Source organism: Leopardus geoffroyi, chromosome B4 (assembly GCF_018350155.1).
Source record: "Leopardus geoffroyi isolate Oge1 chromosome B4, O.geoffroyi_Oge1_pat1.0, whole genome shotgun sequence".
In the NCBI taxonomy this organism is placed as follows: domain Eukaryota; kingdom Metazoa; phylum Chordata; class Mammalia; order Carnivora; family Felidae; genus Leopardus; species Leopardus geoffroyi.
Genome location: NC_059341.1, coordinates 82,895,173 through 82,919,253, shown reverse-complemented (window position 1 = coordinate 82,919,253; position 24,081 = coordinate 82,895,173). Strand labels below are relative to the sequence as shown.

Below are 24,081 nucleotides of genomic sequence, written 5' to 3'. Positions count from 1 at the left end.
TCTTGATCTCAGATCATGAGTTCCAGCTCTACCTTGAGCATAGAAATTATTTAAAAAAAAAAAAAAAAAAAAAAGGTATTTATAATGGAGACCAAGTATCACCTGAGGTTTACATAAAGAACTGTTGAAATAATATGTTTAGAATTCTAGAAACTTCTTGGGTGGTAAAGAATTTGCAATGTTCTTTCTTCCTTTAATCCACATTTACCTCTTTCCATCTACCTCTGGAGATGGACTTTATTGTTTTGTTTTTTGTTTTGTTTTGTTTTGTTTTAAAGTAGGCTGTATGCCCAACATAGGGCTTAAACTCATGACCCTAAGATCAAGAGCTGCATGCTCTACCAACTGAGCCAGCCAGGCAGCCCTGGAAATGACCTTTGAATATCTATTACCTAACACATTCAATATCTTACAAAGTCTTTTTATGAATAAATATCAGAGTCAGTCTTGGGGTGCCTGGGTGTCTCAGTTGGTTGAGCATCTGACTTCAGCTCAGGTAATCTCAAGGCTGGCGAGTTCAGGCCCCATATCAGGCTTGTGTGCTGTCAGCCTGCCAGTACAGAGCCTGCTTCATATCTTCTCTCTCCCTCTCTCTGCCCCTCCTCTGCTTGTGCTCTCTCAAAACTAAATCAACATTAAAAATAAATAAATATCACAGTCAGTCTTGTAAATAAACCCTGAAAATTTTACAATCTGATAAGTTTACATCTCTTTTAGGAAGAAACTTGAAGAAGTTTGTATTCTTTGTGCTACTAATTTAGAATAAAGCATTACCTATTTTTTTGTTTTTTGTTTTTTTGTTTTTTTTTTAATGTTGATTTAGTTTTGAGAGAGAGAGTACAAGCAGGGGAGGTACAGAGAGAGGCGGGGACAGAGGATCCAAAGTGGGCTCTGCACTGACAGCAGAGAGCCTGATGGGCTCAAACTCACAAACTGTGAGATCATGACCTGAGCCCAAGTTGACGCTCACCCAACTGAGCCACCCAGGTGCCTCAGAATAAAGCATTACCTGTTATAAATATCAGCTTAATTACTGACTCGCCAGAATGAGCAGTAGTAAACTTAAAGGCTTGTTTTTTTGTTTTGTTTTGTTTTTAACATTTATTCATCTTTGAGAGACCGAGAGAGTGAGAGCGAGCGCTTGTGAGTGGGGGAGGAGCAGAGAGAGCGGGAGACATAGAATCTGAAGCAGGCTCCAGGCTCTGAGCTGTCAGCACAGAGCCCGTTGCGGGACCTGAACTCACTGGCTGTGAGATCATGACCTGAGCTGAAGTCAGATGCCTAACCGACTGAGCCACCCAGGTGCCCCCTTAAAGGCTTGTTTTAATTGTAGTAAAACTACTCCCTCTTTGCCAAGGAAACTGTTGAACTAGTGGTGTTCACTAAGGTGGTACATTTGGCTTCTCCAAGATAAGGCACATGAGGATTTTGTTGCTTGCCAAGGAATAGTGGCTTTTGTTGGGAGAGTCAGTGCATGTAAGGCAGTAGTAACATCAGAGGTTGATGGAGTTTACATGAATCAGGTAACTTTTATTTGATTCCAAAGAATTGTGTCAGTCATCCAGGTAAAATGGGCTGGGCTTATATACTCTTTTTTTTTTTTTTTTTTTTTTTAAGTTTATTTATTTATTTTGAGAGAGAGGGAGAGAGAGAATCTCAAGCAGGCTCCGCACTGTTAGTGCAGAGCCCGATGCAAGGCTCAAACTCCCAACCCGCAAGATCATGACCTGAGCCAAAATCAAGAGTCAGGTGCTTAACTGCCACCCAGGCACCCCTCTATACATTCTTCTTTTTTTTTTTTTTTTAAATGTTTATTTCTGAGACAGAGACAGAGCATGAGTGGGGGAGGGACAGAGAGACCGAGACACAGAATCTGAAGCAGGCTCCAGGCTCCGAGCTGTCAGCACAGAGCCCGATGTGGGGCTCGAACTCACAAACCGTGAGATCATGACCTGAACCAAAGTCGGTCACTCAACCAACTGAGACACCCAGGCGCCCCATTACACTCTTCTTTTTAATCTAAATTAAACTTCCTGTGTGGATGGAATGAAAAAAAAAAAGTCCCCTCTGCTGGAGGCAGTAGTTGGAGTGAGGATGAAAGACTCAGTGCTGTTTGTGAGTCACTCCCAGAACAAAAACATCTTTATCTCCTTCTCTCCCACTCCTCATTTTGTGCCTCTCTCCAGTACTGACTCCCTTAAGGAGATTCATATTAAGGACTCACTTCCCTCCCAGTTATTCTGTTAGCATTGTAGATTTATGTGTCCTCTGTGGATTTGGAGGCTTACCGAATAGCTGGTGGTTGGGGCTTAATGCCCAGAAGGGCATCCTCCTCACTTTCTCTATGAAAAAAATAGCATTGGTCAACTCTTTTCCTGTGAGATCCGTCATCTCCCCACTGACTGGAATACTCTCCAGCCTGTTAAGAGTCCATTGTTTCCAGACTAACTTGCTATAAGGCTGAGTGGCCCTCTCCTTCAGGAATCTATTTTTCTACCACTATTCTCTTCTTCCTCTTCCCCCCACTCCCTACTCCCCACTCCCTACAGTCTTCTCCCCTCCTTTCCCACCAGACCTTCCCAGCTCTAACTGGATAACTAGAGATTCAGGAATGAAATCTCTGGCTAGCAAGCTTAAGCCTGGGTCTTCCCTCCTTCTTGAACCTTGTGATAGCTCATGTGAGTTTGGATTAAAGCAGCCAGGAACCCAGGCCACTGTTGTCTTGCAATCTAATTTTTTTCTTCTTGCTTCTTCCTTACAGGCAAAGAAGAGGAAAAGGGCAGAGCGCTTTGGGATTGCCTGATGAAAAGCTCTTAATGCTTTCTGTTCTCCAGTGGTTTCCATCTCTCTGACTTTTCTTGGTCATATATATAAATGCACAGTCATGTGCCTAGGTCCTGCCTCACAGTGAGAGAGCATGTACCCCGGGTACATCCAGGAACTTCAGCAGCAATTTGACTCATTGCTGTTCCAACTTTAAGGTTGTTGTTATTGTGTTGTTTTTTAATTATTATTTTGCTTGTTAATAAAAAACAAATAGAAAAGAAAACAATGCGTTTTATCAGATGCTCCTTTGAGTTCTTGGGGCCAGATTAGACTAGATAAGGGGGAGCTTCAGGGGCAAATATTACAGGAAATTAGCCATAAGGCCTTTATCCTTTACAAAAGAGAATAAGGAAAAGGATTTGAGTCTGTCCCTTTAAGCCTATTTATTCCCTTCTCTCATACTCACAAGCATCCTTTTATTCTTTATCCTCTATGAAGAGGCCAAGTTTCACCCTGACTCTTTGCTTTGGCAGGTTGGCGTGACCCACAGGAGTAGAACATGGGGGAACCCTGAGTTTTAGGGGGTGCAAAGGATATAAATACAAGGGCTGATGATTGGTAGTCTGTTAGGGAATGGAGTTCCGTGTCCCTATTAAGGAGACCAGCAGGACCCTATTTTCAAGAGTGACCTGGTATGATACTATCTGGTTTCAGTCAGAGCCAATATGTGGAACCCTACTGGTTATGCAGTTCAGGAAAGGAGATGGGTCAGTTACCCCTCAGAGCTAGAAGAAAGTGTAGGGATTCAAAGCAAGACAGAAGATGGTCAGAGGTGTTAAGAATTGTTATCTAGGTCATTAGGAAGCAGTGGACTGGAGGCCTCTACTTTTTTTTTTTTTTTTTTTTTAAGTTTGTTTGTTTATGTATGTATGTATGTAATCTCTACACCCAGCCTGGGGCTCAGTGAACTCAAGATAGATCTGGAGATCAAAAGCATGCTCTTCCAGCCAGGCCCCCCTGGAAGCTTCTACATTCTATCCAATCAAATCCTGTGCTAATTTGTTGTCTTCTGTTACAGAAGTATACAGTTTTGGTGGTTGTGTTTCTTAGATATTACTAAAACTCCTTTTCCTTGCTAAGCCTCTTACTTAGGTTTGGCTCTAAGCAGGCTACTTGTTTGTATTTGATGTTTCACCTAGATTTGAGACATCCTACTTAATCTTTTTTGGATATGTTGGTATAGGGTTTCTCCTCTTACTCTTTATTTCTAGACATCTCTGTAAGGTTAGTTTTTGGGTTTTTTTGTTTTGTTTTTTAGAATAAAACTTAAATGCCTGGCACCTTACATGAAGACTTTCATACCTTGATCAGATCCTGTGTTGCTGTGGTGTAATTCCTTATTTCAGTTTCTACTAAAACCCTCCTGGTTTTGTGGTTAATAGAAAAGTAATGGTTTGAATTCCTTCCTAACAAGAATCTCCTTCCACAATGCCTCTTTGGTAGCTGAGTAGGATGGGGACCTAAGTTTAGATGCTTTAAAAAAACTATGCCTTGGAGAGCAGATCCAAAGATTGCCTATTTATTGTGAAAATTGCCCCAATTTGAGACTTTGGAGAGGTGAACAAAAGGGAACACTGGTTAAACTTTTCCTTCCCTCTCTTCCTTCTGGCCTGTTCTGTTTGCCTTCCTTTTCTTTTCTCCAGGCCCTGATCTTGAGGCTAACTTTTCCTCTCTTTACTGTGTCTCTTACTTTATTTGAAAACAGAACCACAGAAAATTAGTTGTTTTGTAGCTTGAGAGAGACTATAGATTCAGTAAGGGTTTTCTACCCAAGGATGGGAAAAGTAAGAAATAGGAATAGAGCACTGGGTCCTTCAGAAGTTTTCTTCACTTTGTCTCTTCATCATCATCTTTGTTAAAAAAATTTTTTTACGTTTGTCTTTGGGAGAGAGAAAGACAGTGTGAGCAGGGTAGTGGCAGAGAGAGGAGACACAGAATCTGAAGCAGACTCTAGGCTCTGAGCTGTCAGTGCAGAGCCCAATGTGGGCCTTGAACTCAAGAACAGTGAGATCATGTGACCTGAGCCGAAATGGGACGCTTACCTGACTGCACCTCCCAGGTGCCCCTAAATGGATTTTTTAATAACCTTTTTCATCCAATTCCAGCAGGTGTTCTTATGTTGATCAGAAGTCGTTCATCTCCAAACCTGATCACCAAATCCTCCTCTTCCTGTCTCATTGTAGTCATTCCTTGCATACTTTTTGAGTGTATGAAAATTCAGGATGCCTGCCTTTTTTAATAATTCAAATCTTAACATAGTAAGTCCCTTTAAAAGCATCCAGGCTTGGAATTCATTATCTAAGATCCAAGTACCTTTCCTTTCTATCCCCCACTCGCCCTAGTGTAGCTGATCTAGGATCCAGATATAGTTAGCTGACTCCAGTCCTCTTTTCCCTGTCCTGAAGCTGTGACATTCTCTGCATACCTGGAAGCTCTTAATGGGAGAGTCTATAAAAGATGTGGAGGGAACTACCTTTCTCAGCTATAAATCTGTGCCTTTTTATGGTTCTCTGAGAACCATGGGATCGTTCTTTTTCTCCACCATCACCCCAAAATGCCCTTCCCCCTACTCCAACTCCTAGGAACTTCTGAAGATAGAAGGCTAGAAGTTTCTGTAGTGGTGAGAGCTATAGGAAGGAAGACATGAATAAGAGCAGGACTTCTTGGGTTTGAGTCGTATTGCCATGTCTGACATGAGAAACAGATGAGGGGGAAGAAAGGAACTTAATGTAAGGGAGAATAACTTTTTCTCTGTTCTCTTCCGTGTGGGCCTCTCACAGGTAATGTCTTCCCTCTGATTCTTGAAATCCACTAAAATCTAACCTCCCCCTCTTGCTACATGTCCACATTCTTGTTTTTTACTTTCAAAGGGATTGAAAAATAATGGCAGGTTTCATACCTTTGCATACCCTTTGTGCCCAGGGTGATCCCAGCTTTCTCTTTAGAAATAAAAAATTTTCTTGTCCTTTTCTTTCCCTGCCTTTAGTTTTTCTGCCTCTCAGATTACTATTACTAGAACAGATTAGAGTGGAATATTGTGTAGCAACTACTTAGATGTAATTCCTCATTCCTCCATACTAATTCTACTGGCTCAGACTGGGCAAATCATTCCATGGCTTTCCAGACTACCCAGTAGCGACCCTATGAAAATTGATAATAGATTATGTACTCAGCACAATTTGTTTACCGTAGTTTGCATAGTAATCATTCAGTAAACTCTTAATTTTACTAGGTGACTTACAGTGGAAATATTTCTTTTCCCTGAGTAGGTTCCAGCCAGAGGGTAGGGAGAGAGCTGAGTAGATTCATTCGACTGTGTTTGTGAGTGTATGTGCTCAAGCGCTGCATGTGCAGATGCATGTAGGGATTCTGAGGGTGGGAAGAGGTGGGAGTCCTAATTGCTCCCATACTCCAGCTCAGGGGCAGGAAAGCTGACCTTGTGGCCTGGGGCATTGACTTCCCTGCCTCTGCCTCACTAAGGATCAGAAGCTATAAATGCCACTGCTTGCTGGTTCTTAGCATGGGGCCCTGGCATCCTAAAAATGGGCCAAGGAAGAGACTAGGATAGCTACTCATGCATTGGGTGGGGGGTTGTTTGGGGATAAAAGTCATCCGGCAATCTCTTCTAGGTGTCCTTTCAACATAGGAAATGAGTGATGAGAGAGAAAACCTATTTTTAGCTCAAGCCAAAATCTAGGAGTAGGTGTGGATAAAGCAGTTCCTTGGGAAAATACAGTATGTAGCACTTTCATCCTCTTCCAACCTTATTGTTGTAGTTGGTCTGAGGTCGGGTCAGTCTACCGACAGAACTGACAAGACAGGGAAAACATGGTGGCACACTGAACCCACAGTGGCCCTGGCCCCTATTACAGATCAGGTTGATGTGATAGGAGCTTTCCTTTGTTTTTTGTTGTTGTTTGTTTGCTTGCTTTTTAAATGTGAATTAGGCAATATTCTTTTGTTCTAGGTACATGGGAGACATTTTTATGGCTGAATCAGAGAAAGACTATTTAAGATGCTGAATCATCTTGGTACATTTACAAGTTGAAGGCTATGTTGGTTTGGTTTGTGGATTTTGGTGAAACTTTGTTGAGGAAACCTAGGATCAGGGAACTGTAGGAGAATGGGACAGATATTAGCTGGATCATCTTAAGAGAACCTACAGATCTTCTGTTAGTGTGAGCCTAGAAGAGGGTTTTGGTAATCTTTGGGACTGTTTTGGGTCAAGTTATCCAGAGAGGAGTTGTTGCAGGTCCCCTCCCTTTCCCATTCTCTGCCCATCCTCCCTTGGACTATATATGTCCCCACCCTCATCCCAAATACCCCTCATGTTTTTTTTGCTCCCAAAACCACCACCACCCCCAACCCCCATCTTCTTTGAACACAAGGTTTCATCCTGTCAGAGCCTCTTTTGTTCCTGGTCTCCGATAAATAAATGTGGCGCTTGATTAGGGAGAAGAGTTCATCACTGAATTCTAAACTCTTTGACTGCTTTTATTTATTTTTTTTTTTCAGGTTCAAGTGCTGGATTGTGTCATGTGACCATCCCAAAACTCAGAGCACCCTATGGCCATCCTTGCCCTCTGTCACATAACTTGAAAACTGCCAGATGGCCTTTTTGCAATGGTTCCCTCCAGGAAGCCTTGATCTCAGTGAAGAAGTCCTTTCCCGGCATTCCAGTGCCCCTGTCATCCCCATACTCCTCAGTCACCCTTAACAAACAAAGGCAATCACACACATGGTGTAACAAATACACAAAGTAAATAATAATTACACTACTTATGATCAGAGGGGCACTGGCCAGGTCCACACACAACATAAAGTGGGAGAGGGGGTGCTAGTTCCCACTAGGTTGCTGGACTGTGCCTCCAAGCCTCTTTAACCCCATGCCTCTTTGGGGGTGAGGGGGACCAAGGAAATGAGATTTCAACTCTTAGATTTATGTTCAAAAGAAAAAGACCCTCCCCCAACAAAGGTCATTATTTGGCGGTGTTAAAGTGGCATAGTCTAAGTGTCCCCCAAGTCTAATGCTCCAGCTCTCTAGAATTTATAGAGGGAAGTCACCTGATGTCTATTGCCCAACCCCCACCCTGTGCCAAGATCAGGAGACCGGAGCATTTGATCTTGGAGGAGGCATCTTCTGTTCTTCACTTCTCTGTTCCTCTCCTTCAACCAAGGAAATGTGAATGGTGTTGTCAGGTGTATCTTGTTCTCCAAGATTGGGGTAGAAGGAAGAATGAAGAACAGGGCCAGAGAGGAGAGGCTGGGGGTTAGCATAGCTGTTATATGGGAGGCGAGTTGAAATACTTAACAGCCCTTGCCCATTCCTGTACCAAAACACCTCATCTCATTTTTTCACTATGGGAATGGGAAGAAGATACTAAAGCTCACCAACATCACCTTCCCAAGGGTGGTCACATACCTTTGCCCCTTCTACCTGGGCCAGTCAGGAGAGTCATACTCGGGAAGAACAGGCCTGCCAGGTCATCTCTCCAGGCTGGGCTTTAGTCCAGTACTGTTTGCATCAGACCCATAACTGCTGGCTCTGCTTAGAGTGACAGTTTTGCTGAAGGTTCTTTATCTCCTCTCCTGACATCCTCTAGGCTCTTGCCTGGAGCCAAGAGGTCTGTGGTGAGGTATGGATAGGGTGTGGATCAGGAGAATCTCAACTCCTTGGCTTCAGGCACACTGTCCAGCTGGGAGGCAGAGGGGAACTTGTACTCTGAAGCCTGTGACTCCTCTAAGCCTCACATCTCTTCACCACTACTCTGGTGCCCTGGTTATCTGTCCCACAGCGAGAGGTATTTTATGTCCATAAAGTGCCCGTGGTAAGTGCTCAGAATTCATCTCTTGGCTGTGGCGGGTGCTGCTATTTCTCATTCCATCGAGGGGAAGAAACTGAGGCACAGTGAGTCCAGAGGATGGTGGGTCAGGATTATGGGAGGAATGAATAGGCCCAGCTAGTGACTTGGAGTGGCAACAAGTCCCTGCCTGTTTCCTAGCCTTCCAAACCAGGGAGTCTCCATCCTTCTAATCCTCTGCTCTAACTGGCCTTGTCAGATGCTTTTTCCTTCCCCATTGTATTGTCCCCTCCCTGCTGCCAGGTACTGCTAGATTCCAAAAATAAAAGATAAAAATAATTATAGACACTCTGCTCCCTTGTTCTCCCCCCTTCCACCCTGAGCTTTGGGTTTGGAGGAACTAGAATGTCCCCCCTCCAGAATCCCTTCCATCTTGGTCTGCTGGCTCTATTCCCTAGCCCAGAGCAGTGATTTGGATTCAAATGCCCTGTAACCTTCAACCTTCTTACTACTCATTTCTTGACTCCTCCTAACCCTTCCCAGACCTGGGACTCTGGGATCTCTATACTTTTTTTATTGACCTGAAGATAGAGGCTGGGAGTAGGGGTATTCCACAGGCTCTTTGGTCTCTCTCTTAGCTGGGGGGAATTTGGGCATATGTGGGCCACACCCTCTGGCTAAATAACTCAGGACTATGAGGGTGGATATGAGGGTTAATTTAGTGGCTCTCATACAGATCCTGAATGTTGAGGGTGCTCCCCTCCCCTTCTCCCCACCCCCAGCTCCTAAACCCTAACCTCTTACCAGTTTCCATGACTGCTGGAATTCAGTTCAACCCATTTGGCTCAGGAAGGTTAAGTTGGGTGATTATGGGTTGGAAACTTCCATGTGTTAGCCCTCTTGCCCTCTACTCCCATTCCCAACCCTGGAGGCTTTATACAAGTGCTTAAGTAGGTGGGTATTGAGGGAGAACAGTGGGTGGGTAGGTGGGTAATAAGGGAGAAATGGGGCACAGTGGGCAGGGGCCCTTCTATTTCAGTAAAGCCAAATACCAAAAAATGAAAAGTCACAATAAATAAATAAATAAAATTCCAAAATCCTTACTTTTGCCCCTGCCCTCGCTTCCCTTCCCCTGGCCACTGCTGGAGGGAGAAAGGGAAGAAGCTAAGAATGGATTTTTTATTTCCTCCTACTGAGAATGGTAGTCAGGGGATCTCCCCAAACCATACCAAGCCCCCACCTTGCCAGTGGAAGAAAGGAGGCTGGGTGTGGGGCTTTCTCTTATTCCATTTCAGCCTCTTTCTCATCTTTTATCTCTGCCTGGTCTCTGTCTCTTCTGCCTCTCTCTCCCTTTGCCTTCTCACTGCTGCTCTTTTTGTTCCTCTGTCTCTATCCCTCTGCTCTACCTCTGTCTCTACGTCTCTCTGTCTTCTTGCCAAACCTTCTCACTTGCAAACCTCAAACACTCCCCACCTGACCATGCCCCCTCTTCCCCCTGTCCCCCAAACCCCTCACCCATCAATCCCCACCTGCCTCCCTCTGTTGTATTGCACACTGCTTGGGCAGGGAACAAGGTGTGATGTTCATGGGAAGAGGTGGAGGGAGCTCAAGGGCCTGGGGGCATGGGGATCAGGGCTGGGGGTCTAGGGGTAGGGTCTATGGGGGAGGCATCCTCTGTCCCCCACCTTAGGAGCAGCCACAGCGATCCACCACCATGCCAGGGATCTTGCCGTAGATAATCTGCTGCTTGTCATTGAAGTAGAGCATGTTGATTGGGGACATCTTGGTGGGAGTACAGCAGGGCCCAGCAGAGCCTCTTGGATTAGCCTGTTGCACCAAGTGGGTGTGCGGATACTTTTGCATGAACATGTACTCGCACTGGCCGGAGCAGTAGTTGGCCTTGTATCGTTTAGGCGCGATGATCCAGTCCCAGCCAAAAGCCTCAAAGTCCACTGTGAGGGGGTATCGGCAGCAGCGGGACTCACTCGAGTGCTCATCGCAGTCCAGGCCCAGGTTCCGCCGGGACCGTTTTGTGTTCTCTAGGACCCGAAGCTCCATAAAAGGATGCTGGGGATGAGGGAGAGGAGAAAGAGATGTGATAGAGCCCTGAAGAGTTCCTACTCCCTTTCCTTTCTCACCTGCCCTTCAACAGGGGCATCAGAACAGAGACCATTGCCTTCTAAGCTGTTCCTCTGCTCCCATACCCCATATCTTCTACCCTCTCTCCTTGTAAGCCAGCTGTCCTTCAACTCACTTCTTGAATTCCCCCTCTCCTGGCAACCTGATCCTGATCAGCCCCTTGGCCCCAGGCCTCATCAACAGCCCATTTTTGTGTTCTCTTGGATCTCCCATTAACTGACACTTCACCCCAAATCCAGTCTTCAGCTGTTGTCTGGCTTGTATCTGAAAAACACTAGCTGCCACTCCCCACCCAATCCCCCAAAACTGCTCCTCTAGAACCAGCTCCTGGCCCAAGAGAAATAATGCTGGTCCCCAGCCCTTCTCATCCCTGGTCTACCTTTTCCAACATCCCACCTCCTCAGGACCAGGTTACACATATCTGACACCATCTCAAGCTCCCTGCTCACCAGCCCCTCAGCTCCCGGCCCCAGGGAGGTGACAGCCAGGTCTGTGCCACTGGGATCAAAGGCGTTGATCTCGATGCCCCAGTTGCTCTGTGGCTGGCGGAACCAGCTGTGTAGCACTTGCTTGAAGTCGATGCTCTGCCAGTGGCCTGAGCGTGAGTGCAGCTCAATCTTGAGTGAGCGGATACGGATGTGACGCCGGCCTCCGCCCCCTCCCCCTGCAGTCCCTTCCCCAGTTAGGGGTTTCAGTCGCAAGATCTGCAGGTAGACTGTGGCTGGGCGGGGCACGGGCCGCAGATACACCCACAGCTGGGCCTTCAGTACCTTTGTGAACATCACCTTGGGGCTGAAGTGGAAATGGCAGCAGAGAGGGCTACCATCTGTCTGCACCGCAGGGTCCGCTGATAAGAGAGAAGGGGACACAGCATCAGCAAAGGGTATTTGTGAAGGGCATCAGCAGCCCTGGGTGGCATTGACAACTTGGAAAACTCCTGAGTTGTCCAGTTCTTTACCCTTCTCGTGTTTGTCTTGTTGACTACTATGTCACTGGTACTCAGAACAGTGCCTCCTTTCTTTCCCTATAGGATATCTCTCTCAGGCCTTACTGATCTGCATTCATTTGCCCCAGTACACACAATCCCCTCTACCAGATAACCTGCACAGATAGCTATCAGGGATATCCCCTTCCACCTGCAGCCTTCCATTCCTCCAACTGCACCCCCTGCCCCCCAGCATATAGGGCTCCAAATTTTTCTGAACTTTTGATGCTCTTCATAGAAGCCAAACCTCATATCACACCTGCTGTCCTCATGGCACCTTGCCCCATTTCTGCTCTGTGTTGTATGGTGGCCAGGTGGAGCCTGGCACAGCCCCCACCCCAACCAGATGGTCTTGAGGGTGGATAACCAGGGTCCAGGTAGGGAACAGGGGCTAAATGTATTCCATGAGGTAAACCAAGAAGCATCTTAGGCTTCTTGTACCATTCATGCTAGAAATAATATACTCAGAAGAATGGAGCTACTCAAGTACTTCCTGTGCATCTGACTCTCCAGTCCCTTGAACCTGAGAACAAGCTTCCTAAGCTGCTGCTTCCTCATCATCACCATACTGCCTCAACTTTTGAGGAAGGGAAAAACTACCTCCATGTTGTTTACTCCTACTGCCCAAAAGCATCAGCAATAATATTCAACACATCAGATCAACTGGAATCAGTCTTCTTTTCTCCCCCTAGTTTCTTTTGGTTTCTCAGTCCAAGGCCAGTAAGTCTTTACAAAGGTTTAACATCTCAAGTTTACATTTTGGCCCATTACCCCTTATTCTGGACTATAAATTGACCCTTCTTGGGTCTAATGGCTGATCCTCAGCATCTGCCTTTGCTTCCATTTCAGTTCCTCTCAGTTCCGCTTTCTGAGCTCTTAAGTCAGTTGGAAATGCCCTAAATAATGTTTCTCATTCTAAACAAACTGAGAGAAAAAGAGGAATGAGTGTCCAGAGCTATGTAATTATGAGCAGGAAGTCCAGGACCTTAGGTATCATGCCCAGGTCTTGAGTTCTGCATAATCATGGAGGACTTAGCATCTATTGTCTCCCATCAGCACTGCCCCATCCCCGCCCCCCCCCCCGCCCCCCCAGGAGAAGGAGGGTCTTCCAAGTGAAGTGAGGAAAGTGTTCTACGATCTTCATATATTCAGGAATGAGACACAAAATTCCTCTGGTAGCTTCCTTTCCCTTGGTTCTTCTCTGAGGTCCTAGGGCACTGGTAGTCCTCCCAGTTATCCTCCTGCTGGAGCTGTAGTGCCAGTATTCAAGGGAGGGTTCAGGGAGTAGAGATTCAGAGAGTAGCTGGGGCGGGGAAGCTGTTGGTGAGATGGGGCTACTTACTATGCCTAATTTCATAAGGTTGTCTTATTTTCCCACCTGTCTTCACTATTAGCTATTAATCTCCATGAGGGTGGACACTTGTCAATACTGTGTCTGTTTTGCTCCCTGTTGTAGCTTTAATGCCTCCCATAATACCAAGCAGTGTTCAATAAATGCATGCTGAATGAACTCCCGAAACTTCAAATCTTATCTTATACAGGCAAGGGCCTAAAAGTTCTTCCTGGCATTGAAACACTGTTCTTTGACTACAATCAAAGTGGGTTTGATCACTGCTTGACTTCTCATTAACCTGTATCTGACCTTACCCACCAAATGTCTCAGGGATACAGATAATTCTTGTTTCATAGGAGTGCTCAGCATTAAATAAAGAATGAAAATAGTAGTAGCTTCTCAGTAAATGGTGGTTTATTGTTAGTTTTGTAAACTCTAAACATACTGCCCTACCTAAGCTGACCCAAGGTTTAGAAATGGAGAATTGGGCACCAGGGCCCCATCCCTCGAAGTCTTTGGTTTCTTCAGACAGATACCCCAGGGAATCACCATCCCCTTCTCCCCCAGTGGATGTGGGACAATTGGTACTACAAGGGGACGGGGCCAAGATGGATGGAGAAAGAAAAGGGAAAGGAGAAGAGACAGGAGAGAGACTGGAGGTAGTGAGAGAGATAAGAACAGAGAAGAGACTGTTAGAGATGAAGGCAGGCTGAAAAAGACAGGCAAGAGAACTGGAGGAGAGGAGGAAGGGAGAGGGGAAGATCATGGTAGGGGGAGAAGAAATAAGCTTGGGAGTTGAAGAACACTGGGAGAGAAGGGGGAATGCAAAAGGAATAGGTGGAGGCTAAAAAGTGAAAGGAGGAAGGTAGTAAGCTCTGTGGGGTAAAGAGAAAGGATAGAAGGATACAGAGAGAGGAACAAAGGAGAAGCAGGTAGTGCCACAGAGGGAAACGAGGCTTGGGAGAGTCCCCAACACACACATAGGCCCAGCTCCCAAGGGGAGGGGAAGGAGCCACATCTGTGTTGGATTGATCGGGTTGATGGCAGGCAGCAGGTCAGGTTTAGTAGGCGGTGCTGGTCTGGAGAGAGGTCATTGCACTATTTTCAGCAAAAGCCCAACCCCCTCCCAGCTCACCACCTCCTCCTCCACCGCTCCCCCCACCAACCCCCTTACACACTCTCCTTACCCAGGCTGGAAGGCCTAGGGGCAGGAGGTTGGGCTGAGAGGGCAGGGGCCTCTTGGTGTATGAGAGCAGAGAGAAACTGAGGGGCTGGGCTTGGCTCCCAGAAGGGCAAGGGGGCTGGGTTCCCAGGATGAAGGCTGGGGTGGGAGAGCCTGAGAGGGTGGAGGGAACTAGGGCAGGCACTGCAGCCTAGGAGAGGTGGGGGCTGGGGTCCAGGGCTGAGGGCTGGGGGAGGGGAGGAAGGGGGAGGGGAGCGGAGGCCATCTCTGCTGACAAACACCTCCCCCGATTAGCAGAGCACAAGTCTCTTATTAAAGCGGGTCCCTGGGGATTAGACTATAAAAGTCTCTTTTTCCTTTTCCCCTCTCTCCCTCCCTTCCCCTCCGCTCCCCCTCCCTCTCATAAGAGCTCAGCTTTGCTCTTAAAGGGGACGTACAATACCTGGCTGGAGACCTAGTTCCCTAGTTATCCTTAAGCGAAAAGAGGGCGGAAGTTCGGGAAGAACCCCACCTACTGGTGTTCTTCCCTGCACCCCCCCTCACCCCAGCCTAACCTGCACTTCCCGATGCAAGCACAGAGTGCCTTCACTTCCTGCACCCCCTTTACCAAGACTAACTCTGGGCTCGAGTCCGTTGGTTAAGAGATGCTAAGGATGGAGAAAGGCAAGGGGAAGGTCCATCACCCATTCTGAAACTCCTTACACACACTATACCACAGGGACCAGAGTACTTTTTCCCTCTGTACCCTTCATCTTCTTCCAGCAAACTCTTTTTCAGAATTCCTCCACAACTGTTTCCTAGAATCCCCACCCCCACCCCTACCTTCAGTCAATCTTAGACTGACCCTAGCTTCTGTAAAGCAGAAACCTCACGAACACAAGGGAGACTGAGGAACCCAGACAGATCCCAGGCTTTCTTCACCACCACCACCACCCTCCTCAGCAAGTTTCCTAGTCATTTGGGTTTTCTTTTCTTTATGGCCTGGCTAAGTATTGTGGAGTTAGGGTCTGCAGAAAGACTGGTGGCCGTATGAGGCACTCAGCCTCCCAGAAGCACCTGGGTTCCTGCTTCTCCCATGGGGTGGGCTCCTAGGACTCCACCTCAGCCCCCAGCTTTTTATGACCCATCTGCCAATAAACCAGTCCCCCCCCCCCCTTCTGTTCAGAGCCATAAAACCAAACTGTGGGGTGGGGGGAGTGACTTTGCCAAACCACTAGGGAATAAGAGAGGGCCTGGTTCCCTGGAGTTGGAGCGGGGAAGGGGTGAAGGGACCTCAGTGGGGGAGGGGAAAGGGAGTCATCTGACCCTAGGGAGAGCTGGGGGGGGGGGGGGGGGTTGGCCTGGATTTTCCAGGCCATAAAATTTCAAAGCAGCTCAAGTCTATTAACATGTTCATCTTCCGTTTGGCCAGGGGCTTGAATGCCTGGGTTCCCCCTCCCTCCTTATCTATTTCTTTCTTTTTTTCCCTAGGTCTCCCTCTCTCTCCTCAAATCCGGTTTCTAGTAAAGGCGGGTGAATATGGAAAGGAACGATAAGCTTTGAGTAGCCAAAGGGGTGCCCTTAGCCCTAGCGCAAGAGTTGAGTTCTTTGAGCTCAGTCAGTACGGAGAAGACACAGCTTTTCCAGCCCCTTGGGAGACCTGGTGTCAGAAGGGCTCTGGGTGAAATGAGTGCCAGTTGGGCTGCCAGGAGAGACAAGGGGCTCTGGGACCTCACTCCTGCTGGAGAGAGAAGAGCGCTCAGTTCTCTGCAGCTCAAGTGGGCGCGCTGCGGTGCCAGGGGTGGAAAGGGTGGAGAGTTGATGCCAAGGCCATTGGGAGGCAGAGAGCACCGCAGCCCGCTAGGGACTGCGGGGGTCCCGAAGCGTCCCGATTCGGTTCTCCAGCCTCTCCACCATCGCCCCTCAGGACTGAGCTGTTGCCCCTTCCACTCCGTTGCGAATGGGCCCCAGCTTCCCCAGTCTCCCCGCAACACGGGTCTTTTTTCGCACACACGGGGTGGAAGGCGGTATCTCGCAACCCTCTCGGTTTGCCCTCCCACCTCAGGGAACGGAGTGTGCATACAACTCCGCAGCCCATCTCCACCGCTCAAAAAACTTCTACGGAGCAGCCCCCGTCCCCCAATCAGTCAAGTTTTCGCAGAAAAGGCTTCTGGGCCAGAGCAGCCGCGAGCGCCCCGCTTCAGAGCGGGAGGCGCTCACTTTCCCGGAGCCCGAGCCAGCACCCCACTGCTCGCGCCCCGCCGCCCACTTACTCTCCTGAGCCATGCTAATGACAGTCTCGGTGGTGGCGTGGTACTCGTCCTCCTCCAGGAAGTCCTCGGGCTGCAGCGCGTCGCCCTGGAAGTCGTGCAGGTCCAGGATCTGCTGTAGCGGCGGCGCCTTGGGCAGCAGCTGCTTCACCACCTCGCGGCTGATGTTGGGCGCCTCCTTGAGCCGCAGTTTGCTCAGGATCTGTGACTTGATGCTCTCCAGGCGCAGCTCGCGGCTGTGCTGCCGCCACACGCACACGGGGCAGCCGTCGGGCTCGGGCGCCACGGACGGGGCCGGCCGGCTCGAGCGCTCCCCCCCGGCCCCCGCCGCCGCCGCCGCCGCCGCCGCCGCCGCGGGGCCCTCGGCCGCCTCCCCCCGGGGCCGCAGCTCCAGGGCGAGGAGCAGGAAGCCCAGCAGCAGCGGGGCCGCGAGCACCATGCTGGAGGGGAGGGGAGGGAGGACTGGGGGGCGGGGACGCCGGAGTCCCGCAGGGAGGGGGCGGAGGGAGAAGGGAGGGAGGAGGAGGGGGTCCGGGCGGCGCGGGATTGGGGGCTGCCCGGCCGAGGGGGGGCCGGGGGGGCCGGGGGCGGCGGGCGCGCGGGCGGGGCGGGCGGGCGGCCGGGGCGGGCGGCTGGGGGGGCCCGAGCCCGGGCCAGGCCCTTTATAGCCCCGGCCCCCGTGTCGTCAGCGGCCGCGATTGGCTGCGGAGCCAACAAAAGAGGCAGCGCTGTCATCCGAGGCGAGAGAGGGAGCCGGAGAGAGCCGAGGAAAAGAGAGAGAGAGGGAGGGAGAGAGAGAGAGAGAGAGGGAGCGAGGGCCCAGAGAGAGATGAAGAGACAGAGATACTGGGGTGAGGGAGAGGAATGGAGAGAAAGAGAAAGTCAGAGTCAGAGAGACCAAGGAGAGACAGAGAGATAAAGACGTAGGAGACAGATCAAGAGACAGAGAGGAAGAGCAGCAGCAAGAGGAAAGAGAGACAAAGGGGGGAGAAGACAGAGGGGAGAAGACAGAGAGAGGAGAGACTTAGCTAGAGAGACAGAGACAGAGAAGGAAAGAGACTGGTAGAACTAGTGGGACAGTTAGAGGGGGGAGGATCAGGGACAAAGACAGGGGAGAGAGACCAGAGAGAGGAGAGAAGTATGGCCAGACCGAGGGAAGAGATGGAGGTCTATGGAGCCAGACCGCAAGAGGTCAGGGATACAGAGAGATGGGAACCGGGGCAGAGGAACTGATGGGACAGAGACCAGAGCCCCGGGAAAGAAGGAGAGGGAGAGAAATCTAGAAAGGGAGGCTTGGGAGATGCCAAGGGAGCCCCTGAGGAGGCAGGCACAGAAGATCAGAGGAAGGCAGAGATGAGAAGACAGAGACTCGGCAAGGGAAGGAGAGACAGCACAGTGACAGGGTCAGCCTTGGTGGGAGTATGGAGAGCCCAAGGGAGAGGAGGTAGAGAATTTGAACCCAGAGGAACCCCAGCTACCAGAGGTAGCCCAAATAAAATGTTTCCAGAAGCCATGGAGGGAAGCATCAGGCTAGGCTCCCTAGGGGCTCAGGAACAGTGAAATGGAGGGAAGGGACATGGGGCTAGCAAGAGAGACTAGGAGAGAAAGAGAACAGGGACAATCTGAGCAGTTGGGGAGGTGGTGGGAAGCCCTGATACAAGAGGGAGTCTTAGAGCTGGGAAGAGTGTGAGCCTGAAATTGAGGCCTGAAAGGGATAAAGGAGTCAGCAGGCTGGAAAAAGGCAGGAACTATGGACCACTGGGGACCACTGGGACTGGGGGAGGAGTAGAGGAAGCATGCGGGAGACCACTTGCTTGCAGAGGAATCTGGGACTCTGAATTCCTAGCTATACTGTTGCATCTGCAGGGTCTTAGAAGTCTGAGAAGGCTCTTGTGATTGCAGAGAATGAGAGAGAAGTCTGCCCTCAGCCGCCTTGAGTTGGAGACAGCAAGTTGCAAAGGGAGAAACCCAGATGTGGGACCAGCCCTAGCTTGCAGGTGTGACTCTGGGTACAGCTAGAGGGCAGAGTGAAAGAGAGCTAAAATGCTCCTGAGGTGCTTGACTTCGGGTTCTGGATTCTTTTTCCCAGTCCTCAGTTTGCCCATGCTTATTTCTTGAGTCCAGAGCCCTGGAGATCAATAGACAACCAGTAGATTGAAAATGTTTGAAGGGATTGGGTCTTGCTCACTTCCTGGTACACACAGTGTTTTATTGAGTAACGAGATGATCATTATTGGGCTTCTCAGGCAGAAAAAAGAGACACTGCTTTCCTCTGTGGATTAGAGCCCAAGAGAATGTCTTGAAATGGAACACTAGGCGTAAGGACAAAGTTGGGTTGGGAGCTGGAGTGAAATGAGGGAAGAAACTGGAGGTCCAGGTGTGAGGCAGGAAGGTTGGGTAGGGATCCGGAAAACCAAGCTGGGGAGCTTTGAAGAGATGAAACATTTCCGTGGAGAACAGGAACTAAGACTGCAACAGAATGGAGTAAATTAGACAGTTTGTTCTCTCTCTTGCTTTGGACCAAGACACGGGCATCTCAACATTTCATCAAGTTTCTTCATCTATAAAATGTGGATCACACCATCTCTCTACAACAAGATGCGAGGATTACATAGTAATCAATCATTCAATAATGGCCTTGATGGGCTCCTTCTTCTTTGTGACTCTTTCCTTTCTGATCTCCTAGAGCAATGATTGCCTTTACCACATATCCTGGCCTAGCCTGTTCTCCAAAATGTTTCTCTGATGTAATTTCCTCAGCGAAACTCCTTGAGAGCAGAGGTGGTATCACCTCCTTCTCCTTCCTGGGAGGAAGCTGCCTAGCCTTCTCTTCCTCACTAAGCATGTTTCTAATGGTAGGTCTACGAGAGATGCAAAGATAAATGACTCAGCCCCTTTCCTCAGGAATCATCTAGAGTGGACATGACACTAGGTAAACAGTAGCAGCCAAAACTCCAAGACAGATGCCTTCTTGATATTTCTATCTGGATGTCCCAAGGTACCTCAAATATCATGAGTTAAATATGATAAATAGATAACTCCTTCTCTCCCCTGAAAATGTGCCTCCAGTGTGCCATTGCTGAGGCACATTTTCATTTTATTGAATAAGAATCATCAGGCCAGAAACCTGGAGCTAGACTTCACCTTTTTTCTCTTGATCATCTCTGAATCTTTGCATAAATTGTTTCCTCTTCTTGGAACAACTACCCTTTCTACTTCCCCTGCCCCCACTCCCCAGTCTCTTGGCCAAATTTATTCTGTCTTCAGGTTGCAGTGTAGAGATTTTAGACATGTCTTCCAAAAGTCCAGTCCTGACTCCAAAGCCTAGAGTAGATGCTCTTCCTAGCTACCTCTGCACCATTCTGTGTGGTATGGAGGTTACTCTTACACAGCTTCTAGACTAGAACCAGTCTGCCTGGGTTCAAGGTCCAGCCCTCCTGCTTACCTGGCTGTGTAAACTTGGCTCTTTATGCTTATCCGTAAGATGGGGATAACAATATTGTACCTATTTCATAAGGTTATGAGGATTAACTCCCTGACACAGAATTCTTTTTTCCCCCTGACACACAATTCTAAATGAGTTAATTAGTCATTCCTATTACCCCAATTTATCGCCCTTACACTGTGACTGGGATCCAAGGCAACAGGAAATTTTTCCACGGAAGTGTTCCTTAGCTCCTTTGAAAGAAGAATGAATGGACCCCGCTAACTGGATCTGGTCAGAGCCGGGTTGGGGGGAGAGAAAACTGGGTATTTATGGCCATGAGGAGTTATGAGTGTCTGCCAAATGCCAGAGAGCAGGAGTCAGGAACAACTTGTGAGACAGAAAAGATTTTCACCTCCTGGCTTCTCCACCAGTTCCAGGACTGGGCTTAACCCAATGAGTGGGCAAGACTGCCATCTGGTGGTAGAATCTGGAATTTTAGCTCCTTGGAGGGGGGACTAGAACTGCTGTTTTGCTTTGCATACTTTGCATATTTTCACTTTAGATTTCTAACCCAAGAGTTCTATATCATAATGCGTTAAGCCTTGTTTCTTTCTCCAGACCTTCCCGCATCTTGCCTCGTTCCTTAGTTCTCTCAGGCTTGATTACTGTTGGGTTCCCCTGAGCTGCAGGAACTAACCCCTGGGAGGTCTCTTTCAGAAGCTTCAGACTTCCAGCTGCCCTAGACCCAGTCCCCAGGAGGGGGCCCTGGAGGCTTCACAGAAAAAGAACTGGGAGAGAGGATCTGGACATTTAGATCTTTTCTCATCCCCAAACAGGCTAACCAGGGTTTGGGGCCCCGCCCACTGTCCTGGTCTCCCTAGCAACTGTCTTCCTGCCAGGGGTGCCCCTCTCAGGCGTTACCCAGGCAACCTTCAAGGCCCGCCTCCTTCAAGGTCCTGACTGGTTCACGGCAAATGTGGGTCGGGGCCTAAGGGAAGGCATTGAGGTTTGAAGGCTTCGAGCTGCCCGGAGAGAAGCAGGAGGTGTTCCAGGGGGAGGGGTAAGGTTTCAGGAGCTACTGGAGGAAAGAGGCGCTTGTGTAGCCTCGGGTGGAGGGTCTGTTCCATGCTCAGGAAGAGGAACTGGAGGTCTTGGGAGCCGGTCACCGGGGTTCAAGCCAGAGACACCTGGGCCACTCTCGGAGCAGGAGACACCAGAACTGGGGAAGCTCTATAAAGAGGGAGGACTCCTGCCATCGTGCACCCCTTCCCGGCAGACTACCCCGCATACTTAAACTGCCTTATCCCTCACAGCTGGGTCAGTGGGCAGCAACCCAGGAACCCTAATGCCATCTCTTGTCACTTTTTCCTCCTAAAGTCCCTATTTTTAGGATCAGTGGCTCATTCCCTGGCACCGCAGGTCTTTCCAAGGAGGGAGGGACTGGGGTCATTGAGAAGCTGCTGAGGGGAAGGGGCTGAGGGGCTTCCCTACTAGGCTTGCTTCCCCCTTCTCCTGCCCTCCCAGGGTGAGCCTCTGGGAATGTGGTTTGGGGAGACTATTCTGGGCTGGAATGTTAGTGGAATGGACTCCTCCCAGGTCTCTGCCCACAAAGCCTGAAGCCCCCAGAGAGGACCTCACTGTGTAATTACCATCCTCTTCCACACCACATTCTAAACCCTATAATTACCCTGCTGGATCTCCTAGCAGGCCTGTTAACCTCTTTAACCCCAGGCCCTTGAAGAGAAGTTGGAGGTCGGGAGGAGGGATCCAGAGAGTTTGTATTTTGTGGGGAGCAGGTGGAGGTGGAGTACAGCTGGGGAACTCTGAGAGTCATTTGGAAGTCACATCTTTCTTTGCCCACTGGCCTTCTTCCTAAAGATACCCTACCCTGCCCCCTTCAGCTCCTCTTAGGGCAGGCCCAGCCCTCCAGACTCACAGGTGCACCCTCTTTCCCACCTTCACTCAGTCTCCCCAGGCTTCTCCATCTTTTCCCATCTTTCTCAACAATTGCTCCCTCTCCATGCCCAGGCCTGACATGGGTCCTGCTGGGAGCCACGGCCAAGGCCGCCCCCGTGCCCCGTTTGGCCAGCACGAGGCACCTGCTGATCCAAGGAAAGGAGGGGTCTGAGCAGAAAGCCGGTTCTCCTTCTCCAGGGACTTCAGAACGCTGGTGGGTGTCTGACCCAGGAGGTGGGCTGCCAGGTGAGGAGAGCTGGAATGTTCAGAGGGAATCCAATGTCTAGGAGAAAGCACAGGGCAGTGAAGGTCAAGGTTGTTGCCAAATGAGGTGTGTGCACGCGTGCGTGTGTAGCAATGGCGAGGGTGTGAGGATGGCCGGAAGGTCTGGGTGGGGTCTGGGAATGGGAACCAGAGATTAGAGATGTGAGGGCAGGACAGACTGCTCTGGGCTCTGCCCGGTGGTGCCAGCGACCCCCACCCATTCAACCCTGCATCCTCTCCTCACTTCTAGTGCCCTGGACTGCAAGGCCGCATCCACGGGAAGGAGTCTACTGTGTGAGCAGGTTGAGTGAATGCTCCCCGAGGCCTTCAGTGCTCTCTGCTCCCCTGAGCCTGTGGTAGGTGGCTCCCAGCACCCAGAGCTTCTCTTTGGCACACCCCTACCCACACTATTTGTTGTCTGTGCCTACAGGCTGTAACTAGAACCGTGTCTCACTCATCTCTGTATAGCCCCTGTGCCTGGCTGGTTTAGGCTTTCAGTAACTGGATGGCTAGATGGATGGATGAAGGAATGCCCCAAGGAACAGAAACCTGAAGTAACTACCCCGTCCCAGCATTGCCTCTCCTCGTTGCTCCCATGTTCATGTCTGCTGCATCCCAGAGGACTGGTTAGTTGTGTGGGTCTGTGATTGTCAGGTGGGAGACCACTGCCCTCCTGAGCTGGCCCTGGACCAGAACCACACAGCAGCTGACCTCCTGGCCCAGGCTGTGCATGAACAGCCTGGGGCACCTGCCCTGCTCACTCACCAGCTGAGCATCTGGATTGACCCCACTGGTAACAGTGAGGAGGCTGGGACAGGAGCCAGGCAAGGTTGGGGAGAAGGAGGGGCCAGAAGTCCGGCCCAAGGAGCAGGGAAAGGAACAGGCAAGAACTGGGGCGGAGCGCTGCGGATGGAGCCTGGGCAGTGGAGGGGGTTCTGGGGAAGGCCCTGGGGCTTGAAACGGGGCTCTGGGCTGAGACCAAGGTGGGAAGGAGGGATGCAAGGAGGCTGAATTGTCCCTCCCAACACTTTCCTTGGCCACCTCAAGTGGCGTGGAGTCCAGATATTTCTCAAAGCAAAATCACTTTCATTCTCATGTTACCCCAAAACAGGGTAGGATAAAGGCTTAAGGTAACAAAATCGATCCCCTTAATGTCTTATGCAATCCTCACAACTGCCCTGTAAGGTGTGGAAGGGAGTAGTTTTCCTCTTACTTAAGGGGGGAGGAAGCTGAGGCTCAGGAAGTGTGAACGTTTGGCCAAAGTCCCCCCATTCATGCCATGCAGAGCCTGTGTGGCACGAGTGCCTCTGAACCTAGGGCACCTGCTGGAGGTGGGCGGGGTGCACCCGGAGTCTGTGTGTCTGGTATCTGCGGGATCTGCAGGCTGCCCCTGAGCCTCGCTTTCCTTGAAGAAAGGATGTAAGGTGACTTTGGCAGTGATGGTGTTCTCCTGGGTACTAGGGTGCCGTGACCTTGTCTTGCCAGGCATCTGGGGGAGTCAGAGAGGGCCACCATGGTGACTCCACCAACCAGGGCATCTCTGACCTTGCCCTTGTTTTGATCTAACCCTGTAGTCTGGGAGCTGCCATCGAGCACCCACGCCTCCCTTATAACCAAAGCTGGGGCCTTTGGATTTAGGTCTCAGTTCCCTAATTCAGACACAACCTCCTGACCTTAAGTTCTAGCCACCACCCTTTCTATCCTCTCTAGCAAAGGGATGGCCCTGATGCTGCACCCTTTGGTTCCTCTGTCTCCCTCCCCTCTCCTACTCTTCCTTCTCCCCACCGTTTCCCTGGCATCTCTTTTCCCCTCTGTATTGTTTCCCTCACCCCCACCACCCCCCGCCGTCCTTCCATGCCTCCCCTTCCCCTATTCTCTCCTGTATCTCCCAGCTGTCCTCAACTCTTCTCTTCCCTTC

The 24,081-nt window shown here is 49.8% G+C and overlaps 2 protein-coding genes and 1 long non-coding RNA gene across 4 annotated transcripts in view; 2 read left to right on the top strand and 1 right to left on the bottom strand.

Moving 5' to 3' along the window:
• The window catches only part of LOC123591119 (SAP domain containing ribonucleoprotein), a 55,748-nt gene extending 46,779 nt beyond the window's left edge, over positions 1–8,969 (top strand). Inside the window, exons 11-12 of one of the 2 annotated variants that reach the window (XR_006709122.1) lie at positions 2,762–2,981; positions 7,342–8,969. Coding sequence is in view for 1 of the 2 variants with exons in the window: in XM_045464913.1 (XP_045320869.1) it covers positions 2,762–2,803 (42 nt within the window). In the remaining variant the exon portion in view is untranslated. Of the gene's footprint in view, positions 1–2,761; positions 3,053–7,341 lie in introns of those variants that run through there. The other variant, XM_045464913.1, reaches the window with a different exon arrangement.
• GDF11 (growth differentiation factor 11) lies at positions 7,296–17,029 on the bottom strand. The gene is made up of 3 exons (XM_045464908.1): positions 16,520–17,029; positions 11,216–11,613; positions 7,296–10,694 (listed from the first exon to the last, which is right to left on the bottom strand). Exons 1-3 carry the CDS (start codon positions 16,953–16,955, stop codon positions 10,314–10,316), a joined length of 1,215 nt encoding a protein of 404 aa, XP_045320864.1. The 5' UTR covers positions 16,956–17,029; the 3' UTR covers positions 7,296–10,313.
• A 3,845-nt stretch (positions 17,030–20,874) lies between these two features.
• LOC123589977 lies at positions 20,875–23,401 on the top strand. The gene is made up of 3 exons (XR_006708538.1): positions 20,875–21,003; positions 21,972–22,145; positions 22,414–23,401. It is a non-coding gene; the product is annotated as an uncharacterized LOC123589977 (long non-coding RNA).
• The last annotated feature ends 680 nt before the right edge of the window (positions 23,402–24,081 follow it).

Excerpts from the sequence above, each read along its gene's own strand:
- GDF11 (XM_045464908.1), bottom strand. The coding sequence starts at position 16,955 with ATGGTGCTCGCGGCCCCGCTGCTGCTGGGCTTCCTGCTCCTCGCCCTG. Across the intron at positions 11,614-16,519 it reads CATTAGCATGGCTCAGGAGA|CGGACCCTGCGGTGCAGACA; the intron begins GTAAGTGGGCGG and ends CTCTCTTATCAG. Across the intron at positions 10,695-11,215 it reads GGCCGGGAGCTGAGGGGCTG|CATCCTTTTATGGAGCTTCG; the intron begins GTGAGCAGGGAG and ends CCTCATCCCCAG.